Genomic DNA, 10,046 nt, shown 5'->3' with positions numbered 1-10,046 from the left:
TCTTTCCAGGAAGCGTTGGCATTCCCTTCGTAACACCGGTTGGCTGTTTTGACATTACAGCCCCCACAATAGGAATTTTCTCCCCATTCTTCAACTCTACGAATCCATCGGTGACGGCATTATTATCAGATTTCGGTGCCGCTTGCACACAAGATACCTGGTGAGTTTGACTCACTCCGTTCCGACAAGCGTCTGCTTTGTGCCCAGTCTGACCACAGTTAAAACATTTTACAACCGTAGGGCTCGTAAAGATCGTTCGACAGTTTTTCGCGCGATGACCCACTCGGTTGCACAGAAAACATCGCGGAATGCTCTCTGGTGCACGCTTCTTTTCTTCGGGAGCCAATTCCTTCGACTCATCGGGACAATCTTTCTTGACCTTGGCCAAATTAGTTCCTCCTTGCGCTTCTAAGAACTGATCAGCCAATTCAAGCATTCCTTCAAATGACTCCGCCTTCCTCTCTTTCAAATACAGCGACAGGCTTGGGTGGCAACTAGTAAGAAATTGTTCTTTAATTAGCAGCTCTCTAAGCTCATCGTACTCCTGTGCTGTCCCTGAAAGTTCAATCCATCTGTCGAAATAATGGCAAAGTCGGGCAGCATACTGCGTAGCTGTCTCACCATCAGCTGGCTTTCCTGTCCGAAATCTGTCCCGGAATCCTTCCACGGTAAATCTAAATCGCTTCAACAAAGCAGCTTTCACCTTTGCGTAGTTGGCTGCATCGGTCGGCGTCAGCCTACCGTACACACTGAGCGCTTCACCACTCAAGCAGGTACTCAAAGCAGTTGCCCATTGCTGTTCCGGCCAATTCTGGCTCCTCGCAATCGTCTCAAATCTGTGGAGGTACGCGTCTAGGTCGTCCTTCCTTTCATCAAACGCTACGAGCAGCTTGCTTGGGTTCAAGCGGAAGCCGTGATCTTCCCGTTCGCTGCTTTCAACTCTAGCTTGGACGGGAGTTTCGTTTCGCTGTTGCAAACGGAGCCGCTCGAGTTCAATTTCGTGCTGCCGCTGCCGTTCCCTTTCAGCCATCTCCGCTTCTCTTTCTTCTTTCAGCTGGCGCTCCCTCGCTTCTCTTTCTTCTCTCGCCCTTTCGGCTGCCAACTTCTCTCTCTCCAGCTCCAACTTCAATTGCTGCTCTCTTTCTTCCTTCAGCTGTCGCTCCTTTGCTTCTCTTTCTTCTCTCGCCCTTTCAGCGGCCAGCCTTTCTCTCTCCAACTCAGCTGCCTTTTCCGCTTTGGCTCTTTCGACCGCCAACCTCTCTCGTTCCAACTCAGCTGTTTTTTCTTCCTTGGCTTTCTCAGCTGCCAACCTTTCTCTCTCCACCGCCTCTTTCTCCTTCTGGCTTACCCATTTCCGTAGTTCGGCGCCGGAAAGACCCATCTTCTCACCAAGCGCAACTAACTTTTCGAGATCCATTGTGTCTCGCAACTCGTAAATAAAACCTTGCCGCGTGCAAAAAGTATCTGCCTAAATCTGTCTATCGGAACACTCCCCTGCACTCGTTAACGAGAACACTGAACAACACACAAAATCGTTCCGATAGCACTATCAACAACTCGAGGCTCTTTCTCACTACTCTGGACACACTGTGCACCAAAAGGTCCTGTTTCGCGGACGCCAGATTAATTGTCACACCTGTCCCGTTTATTAGGGAGGCGATCGCCGGGCTAATTCCAAGAGCCGAAGTATCGGCCCCCCGAACCGCACCACGAAAGCGTGGACAATTTAGAAGTGGTCCTTATTGGTGCGCCAGCGGACGCCGGCTGTGGCCCAAAGAACAAGACAGAGCCGAGAGTTGATAAACCAACAAAATTATATTCTCATTAACGGCAGATCAAAACGCAATACACACGTATGCACACTCCACAATAGTTACATACAATACGTCACCAAACAAACAATGTACTACACAGTACAATCAACCACACTTGAAACAACGGACACAGACAACAATACGCACTACAATGCAGTCGCATGCATTGAACAACCAAGACACTTAAAGACCAACGAGATATAAAACCTATTCAGTCCAAAGTCCTTGGAACAAAAGTCTGAATGATACTCTTCCGAGAATCACTCACTCAAAGTCCAGCGTTGTTGTCGTTCCGCAGCTCTCGAAGTTCTCTTCCAGGAAACCTCCCGTCTTCAATTGGCCACTCTTCCAACTTCAACTTCTTCGCCGGAAATCCGTCGGCTTCACACACGCAGCTGTTGCCCGCGTCTTCGCTCGATAGCGGTAAACACACACTCTTGCCTGTAGCTCGAGCCGTCCCTACGGACCACAAACTTCGCCGACTACACGGCGGACTCTCTACGCACTCAGGCGCTCACTTCCGTCTCCTCCTGTTCTGTCACTACGGGCAGAACCTTCGCCGACTACACGGCGGAATTCCTACGCGTTCTGGCGTTAACTTCCGTCACCTCCTGCTTTCTCGTCTCGGCCGCTCGATTAAATACCTTCCGCGCCACTTTCCAGAATTTTCTCGTCCTTTCGTCGGCGCGATACGCAGCGAAGGCTGGAGAGAGGCGAGACGGTTTGTCAGCCCTCCGCGTCGGGTGACTCAGCTCGGCGTAGCCACGCCTCCCTCGTTCTGGAAATTTCTAGCGCTTGCCCGGCCGCCGCTGTGGGGTGAGGAGGTTCGTCTGCGAAGCCGTGCTTCTGCGGGGAGAGCGCGCGCCCGGGAGCCTTGGATGTTTGCTTTCTTTTTTTTTCTTTTTACCTCGCGGCGTTTCTACCGCCCGTTGTCGCAAGGATTTGGCGGCGCGCTCTCTTTTTTAGCGCTCGTTCTGTGACAAATGGCTGGCGTTTATTCTACGGCAATTCTAACTCGATGAGCACTTGTTCAGTTGTATATTTTTGACTGCAGAAATGCAAAACTAAAACCTACCACGTTTCTCTGTGTCGACAGTCACGTGCTGTGTCGGCCCATTTCGTTTGAATGCTTCATTCCCCATGTACACAAATGGTCAGACTATATGTTACTGTTCGCGACTAAACGACTCCTCGCTCAACGCGCACCCCCCTCTCCCTCCTTCTTTCCTCCCATATTTTATCGAAGTGCCGTGCGCATGCCAAATGCTACCCCCCCCCCCTTCACAAACAGGCTTAGACAGTCTATAGACTGTCTAAATTTACCCTTAGACAAACAATAGAGAATTTAAATTTGCTTTTGTAAGGGCCAGCCTCGTTAAACGTCCACACTTTGCCATCATCTCATACAATTATTTCTACTAATTTAACTGCTCGGTAAAACAGAATTTACCACGTGTGTGCAAAGTGGGGATGGAGCGTGAAAACAATATTAAGATGTTTTATACGTTCCTTACGAAATACATGAGCAAGCATGCCACAAATAAATGCAATTGAAAGGGGCAGGTGTTCCACAGTAAGGTGAATATGTCCATAATAAAAATAATGCAGGCAATGTAATCTAACATTATATTCGTCATTAGCATACATTGTACATTTGTACGTCGTTTTTGTATTTCCTCCTGCGCACAGATCTGCTTTCGAAAGTCTATAACCAGTGACACTTATTCCACCTAAGGTACGTAGGGGCCAGGAAACGGGACAGTCGATAGTCGGGGACAGAAAGACAGCGAGAAGAGAATTTGTGAATATCATCGGATGCCTTTACGTAAAGCGGAAATCAGAGCAACGTGTGTGATCATATAGAGTGACTAAAAAAGAAGGAGCTGCCTAGGAAACGCTGGCGGCTTTGTGTGGCCCCTTTTTGCCGTCAGACGGCGGAGTGGTGACGACAGTGACCCCCGACTCGGAGATGACCAGCGTGCGTGCCAGTCCTGGGTTCCGGTCGCTGTCTGAGCGCTGCGCGCTGCCCTCCGACTGAGCTCCAATGGCAGCGGGGACCACCGGTGAGTCCGACATGACCGCAATGGCCTCTGGCGGCTGCGAGATTTTCGAGCGAAAGCCTTGAATGCCTCATCAAACACGATACTCGACCGTTGGCGTAAACGCTAGCGGTGCAATAAGTCATCACTCGGTTACGTCACCATATGGCGTCATTGCATGGCGTCATCACTTGGTCTATGGTTCGCCGATCAGGGATCGAGGCAGTGCAATCGCCAGGTGAAGTGCGTTAAAACTTGCAATGTCTCTGATCCCGGAGGCAGCGTAAAACCGCGCTATGCACAGAAAGCTTTCAGAGAGAGAGACGGTCAATATACATGAGCTGCGTAGAAAAATATGGATCGCTCTCGCCATCCAGTCGTCTTAGGGGATCGCTTCGGAGACCCCGCGAGTTTTGAATTAAACTGAATCTTTATTTAAGACACGCGTAAACAAAAACATGGCTGCGGAGAACAGGAAAAAAAAAAGGTCACCCAGTTGCGGCTTTTTTCTTTCCACGAAAGGGTAAAAATAAAAAAAGGAAAGAAAAAAATGCCAGACCTGCGCGGAACGTGCAGCAGTCACAGCGTAAGCTCGAAGAGCGGTCTTTCAGTGCTTTTTCTTAACATTCTTTGGGTAACTGCTACGAACACGATTGCTCGGTACCCACAACGCCATAAATAATCATAATTTCTATGTAGCAGGCCGGTATTCACTATGCAATCCTTTGCCATTTTTTGGAGAATCGTGGTATCCGTTGCATACTTGTAAAGAATTTTGTGCCACTCTTTGACGCAGTAGCTGACGACGATGAAGAATCAGGCCTGACGTGGGTATGAGCCACAGTTAATAGGTGATCAAGAACAAGCTTTTGCAATGAGCTGGAGCATGGGACGACCCACTCGTTATGCTATTCACATTGTGTGGCGCCTGGTTGTTCCTTTACTGTTCTAAAACGTTTTATTACTCATATTAACGCGATTCCTTTCCCAGCATCAAGCCTGCCTAAGGCAAATTTGCAAGCGAGTTCTAAGCACCGGCCTGGCTAGATCAGTGGTTGAATACTGGGCTGGCACGCAGGAGACTAGGGTTCGAATCCCACTGTGTCATTGGTGCTTTTTTTTCTTATTTCGTGCGATAGTGGCAACGTACACCAGCGCCGGCGGCGGCGGCGGACAACTACAGCACCTCGCGTGAGTGGTGTTGTGATCTCATAACAGCTTTCGTTGTAAAAGTACTCCCGAAATAGGCAGCCATCAATCATCATCGTGAAAGCGAATAATAATATAGCTGCGACTCGACGAAACATTGTGAAAATGATGGTGTGAAAGTGCGTTCAGACCAGCGCGCCTCATTGCGCTGGCCTGAACGAAGGAAAATTCATGTTACGCACGATAGTCATCTTAAGTCCTGACTCATCCCACATATAGCTCTTATTAGACTTTTCAAACGATTATAATGGTACCCAAAAGAGAGTTAATGCGCATTCCTAAAGGGAGCTATATGTGTGGCAAGTCAGGACTCATTAAAAAACAGTAAAATGCCCTTTTTTGACTGAATTCCAGAAAGCCCAGATTATCTGTGACTCTGTCCGCATTTTCATGGTTTGACACTCGCATTAAGCCAGTGGTTCGTTTCAACATCGCCCTTCAGCATGCAACACTCACAATCTCTCCGACAGCGACGGCAACAATGTCATCGATGTCGCTTTCTCCTTCTTCGCCGGATGAACGTCCCTGGCTGCGAGCGTCCGTCGTGGTGTCCTCGCTCGGCGCGTCAACCGCAGCCTCAGCGTCCTGACTCTTGAGGAACGCGTGGTAGCGCAACCGTTCGTCGGGATCCCGAGGACCCCAATCCTCGTTGATCGCCAGCGCCTCGTCGTAGTCCTGCACCGGAAGTGGCCACAGTCGCGTGCTCCGTATTAGGGCGAAAGACGCTTCATCAAGCGCCAAAAGTGACTGTCGGTGACGTCAACGCGAGTGATGCGGAAATCATCGTGCGATGATGTCACCAAGCTTTGCAACAACATCATGTCGTCATCGTGACCTCACATGACACAACGACATGTCATGAGGGTATTGATTGATATGTGGGGTTTAACGTCCCAAAACCACCTTATGATTATGAGAGACGCCGTAGTGGAGGGCTCCGGAAATTTCGACCACCTGGGGTTCTTTAACGTGCACCCAAATCTGAGCACACGGGCCTACAACAATGTCATGAGGGTATCACATATCCTCATGACAAAGTCCCTTTATGGCATCATTACTTCACAGGTCGCTAAAAGTTATGACATCATCATGAAACGCATAGTGCGCGTAATTAATGCCCAATCACACGATATCGTTCATTGGTGAAAGGATGGTCAATCATGGAGCGACTGCAAAACCCCACGAGGTTCTGGAAACTCAAATTCCTTCAGTCCTCCAGGCCCGGAAGCATTTCAAAACCACGTCGGGTATGGATAGCTTCCGGGTGGGATCAACATAATCGACCAAGAAGAAACAAGCCAAAGTTGGCGTTATAGCCTTCCAGAAGTCTTAGGAGAATGCAAATGGGACCGTGTAACTATTTACCACAGCTCCAAGTGAACGGACGAATGAATGAATTGCGCTTGCAAGTAGGCTATATTTGTGTGATAGGGAAAACAGACAGCCACCCGTTTGTGACACACGAAGCCGCGAGAAAATAAAATCCGTACACACACATAAATAAATGTGTGTGTGTGTGTGTGTGTGTGTGTGTGTGTGTGTGTGTGTGTGTGTGTGTGTGTGTGTGTGTGTGTGTGTGTGTGTGTGTGTGTGTGTGTGTGTGTGTGTGTGTGTGTGTGTGTGTGTGTGTGTGTGTGTGTGTGTGTGTGTGTGTGTGTGTGTGTGTGTGTGTGTGTGTGTGTGTGTGTGTGTGTGTGTGTGTGTGTGTGTGTGTGTGTGTGTGTGTGTGTGTGTGTGTGTGTGTGTGTGTGTGTGTGTGTGTGTGTGTGTGTGTGTGTGTGTGTGTGTGTGTGTGTGTGTGTGTGTGTGTGTGTGTGTGTGTGTGTGTGTGTGTGTGTGTGTGTGTGTGTGTGTGTGTGTGTGTGTGTGTGTGTGTGTGTGTGTGTGTGTGTGTGTGTGTGTGTGTGTGTGTGTGTGTGTGTGTGTGTGTGTGTGTGTGTGTGTGTGTGTGTGTGTGTGTGTGTGTGTGTGTGTGTGTGTGTGTGTGTGTGTGTGTGTGTGTGTGTGTGTGTGTGTGTGTGTGTGTGTGTGTGTGTGTGTGTGTGTGTGTGTGTGTGTGTGTGTGTGTGTGTGTGTGTGTGTGTGTGTGTGTGTGTGTGTGTGTGTGGCTTTAACATCATCACCATCAACAACATTTAATCATCATGAAAGGTGCACGCAAGAGGGTAAGCTTGCTGCATTAAAAAAAATCTGGCCTGTTGACCTTAATCCTAGGTGTCTAGCTGTGGTATTCGCACGTCGGCGTTCGCGTGCCCTTGGGGCAATATAGTGTTTCGTGCGCTGTATATATCCGGTTACGCAGAAAGAAGCGCGTAGTTAAGATACGCTCCACCTGGTGCCACTACAATTGCAGCTGTTCACAACCTTTCACTGAACTGAACCAGTTAGGTTTCATGAGTTACACTGACACTTATCCTGTCCTTTGTCTTAAGCTATAATTCTTCGCATGAATTACAGCTAAGCTTTCTATTCTTTAGAAGAACTTTCACACATTCTTGAAAACCAAAAGTAAGTTCTTGACCTGATATGCTTGTCAGAGAAAAATAGTGTTATACTGGCTACTCGGGCCACTTAAATACGCGCACATCTATGGAACGAATTCTGATCACGCGGCGAAGTCGTGTGAATGGCATCATGAACCGTGGATTTCTATGTTGTTCCGGTTAACAGCCTTTTATTATCTTGCTAACCTTTTGTTCTTGCTCTCATATGCTTTCATTGATGGATAGTTGGATGTCGGTGTCCTTAGTGCGTAGTGGCCTTTTATACCGTTGGTTCACGTTAACAGCCTTTTGATAACTTTTTGTCGTTAACAGATGTTATGGTTTGTTCTCATGCATTTGCGCTACATCTGCTCTTTACGAACATTGTGCGGCCCTAATAAATTTTACGCACTTTAAGCGTGTACTACTCAAGTTGTGCGTGTATACTGTTCGGCAAATTATATTTACTTTGTAAGACCCGGCCACCTTCAAAATGACTCACCCAGTCGCAAATATAAAGGTGGTACACGCAGAAGGCAACAACTATCGCCAGGCCTATGAATAAGAGCGTTATGCCAACGTAGGTCATCCATACAGGTAGGTCGTATCCTGCTACGTGCAGTCTCTCGAAGAACACGATGTTTGTGATGCAAATACCCTGAAAAAACAAGCACACCGAAACCATGCGTGAAACGCAAACGCTGTGGTTCTCGTAGCAAGTAAGCTCAGTAAACAAGAATGAGCTGTCATAACTAACATTTACTCAATCTCACATTACGCAAGCGTAGTTACAGGGTTTTCATACACGATAATTTATGTGGGAAGGGGACATGAGCTATTATCACTGCTTTATATGGACTGAAAACATTGTCTTCAGCTATTTCGAATATTGCGGATATTTTAAAACGTTACTCTTATATTGTTACATGCCGCAGCGTAGTAATATAGTTCCATAAATTTATTTTTTGCGCCTTGATCTATGTCTTTCCATTTTTGCTTCTTTTGAAACACTACTAAAACACTCAGAGCTCAAACACGACTGAGAAATTTTTTTCTACCTTTCGCTACCTTTCCTACACGCACTATCTTTTTGTCACCGCGTATTCATAAGACAAGCGAACAATGTCAGCCCTAAGTGTTGAGCCTATCAGAATTTCGCTCTTATGGGCTGCACATTGTGACCTTTGCTCGCACAGTCAAAACGGTGCCAAGCGAACTTAAATTCGTTGATCTCTCACGACGGTCATGCAAATCAAAGCATAAAGGGCGCGCGGCTGCAAGGGCAAGCAGGGTTAGAGACAATTCACAACTAATAATAATATCTGTCCTTTAACGTCCCAAAAACACCTTATGATAATGACAGACACCGTAGTGGAGTGCTCCGGAAATTTCAACCACCTGGGGTTCTTTAACGTGCACCCAAATCTGAGCACACGTGCCTACAGCATTTACGCCTCCATCGAAAATGCAGCAGCCGCAGCCGGGATTCGATACCGAGACCTGCGGGTCAGCAGCCGAGTGCCCCTTAGTCTCTAAACCACCACGGCGAGGCAACAATTCACAACTGATATCTCTCCTGTACGGCCAATCGTGAGCTTATTTCCTCATGACGTCGCGTGGACAGACTGCTGACGTCATTAATTGCGCCAAAAAACACGAGAAGTCTGAAGAGAGAATAATTGGTTTGTTCTTTCTATTTTCATAGGTTGCTTAGGGGTTCTTCAATGCATACCCTGCAGCCTACTTCAATTGAATTCGGTTTAGTTTGACATCACAGGGTATACAAAAGTCACAAACAGTGATGCTGCTTGGTGAAAGAAAAAAAACCTTTAAGGCTTGACGAAGGTTCTCGCACCATTTGGCATTATAGCAACAGCAGCATCAGATAATCATTCATTATACAATAACAAAACATGTCTCGCACGGTCGCTTTGGTTTGTATATTAAAACTCGTATAGAAATGCTATGAAGAAAAAAAGGACTAGTATAAAGGCTTTACTTTAGGAAACTGTTTAAAGTGGCCCTGAAGCACTTTTTCAAGTAATCGCGGAATGGATTCACTAAAAGAGCTTATTGCCTCACAAATTCAATGCAGAAATTTTTAAAAGAATCCGCCCAGTAGGAGTGGAGTCGCAAAGATGTGCCGCACGCTAAAATCGCATTCTCCTTTCTTTCATCCCGACGAAAGCGCTGGAAGCTAAGCAGGGGGGGGGGGGGTATGGCACGTACAAAGAAAAAACGTCACGCGCGCCTCATAACCTTGGCCACTATTTTTCACTTTTTTCTTCGAATGAGTGGCGATTTCATTATGATAGCGCGTGCACACGTGGACAAGTCGCGGCCTCCCGCGACGACCCCTGTAACGACCGAGGGCGCCATATACAAATCAGCCAATGGCTGATAGATGGCCTTCTAAGAGTAATTTTTTTTAGCTTCGTCCATCATTTGTTGAGAGAAGAGAAAGCAATTTTCAGCTGTTTTTGATAATTTGTTGTGAATTG

General features: G+C 47.3%; 1 protein-coding gene across 1 annotated transcript in view; it reads right to left on the bottom strand.

Moving 5' to 3' along the window:
• Window positions 1–3,701: 3,701 nt before the first annotated feature.
• LOC119165726 (sodium- and chloride-dependent glycine transporter 2) overlaps window positions 3,702–10,046 on the bottom strand; it is a 20,316-nt gene continuing 13,971 nt past the window's right edge. The window contains exons 10-12 of the mRNA XM_075868932.1: window positions 8,048–8,203; window positions 5,519–5,737; window positions 3,702–3,911 (exon numbers count right to left, since the gene is read on the bottom strand). Of these exons, the coding sequence (XP_075725047.1) occupies window positions 3,702–3,911; window positions 5,519–5,737; window positions 8,048–8,203 (585 nt within the window). The remainder of the gene's footprint in view (window positions 3,912–5,518; window positions 5,738–8,047; window positions 8,204–10,046) is intronic.

The sequence above is a fragment of the Rhipicephalus microplus genome, chromosome 1, assembly GCF_043290135.1.
Source record: "Rhipicephalus microplus isolate Deutch F79 chromosome 1, USDA_Rmic, whole genome shotgun sequence".
NCBI classification, from domain to species: Eukaryota; Metazoa; Arthropoda; class Arachnida; order Ixodida; family Ixodidae; genus Rhipicephalus; species Rhipicephalus microplus.
Note: the sequence above shows the minus strand (reverse complement) of the source record. Positions and strands in the feature narration are given on the sequence as shown.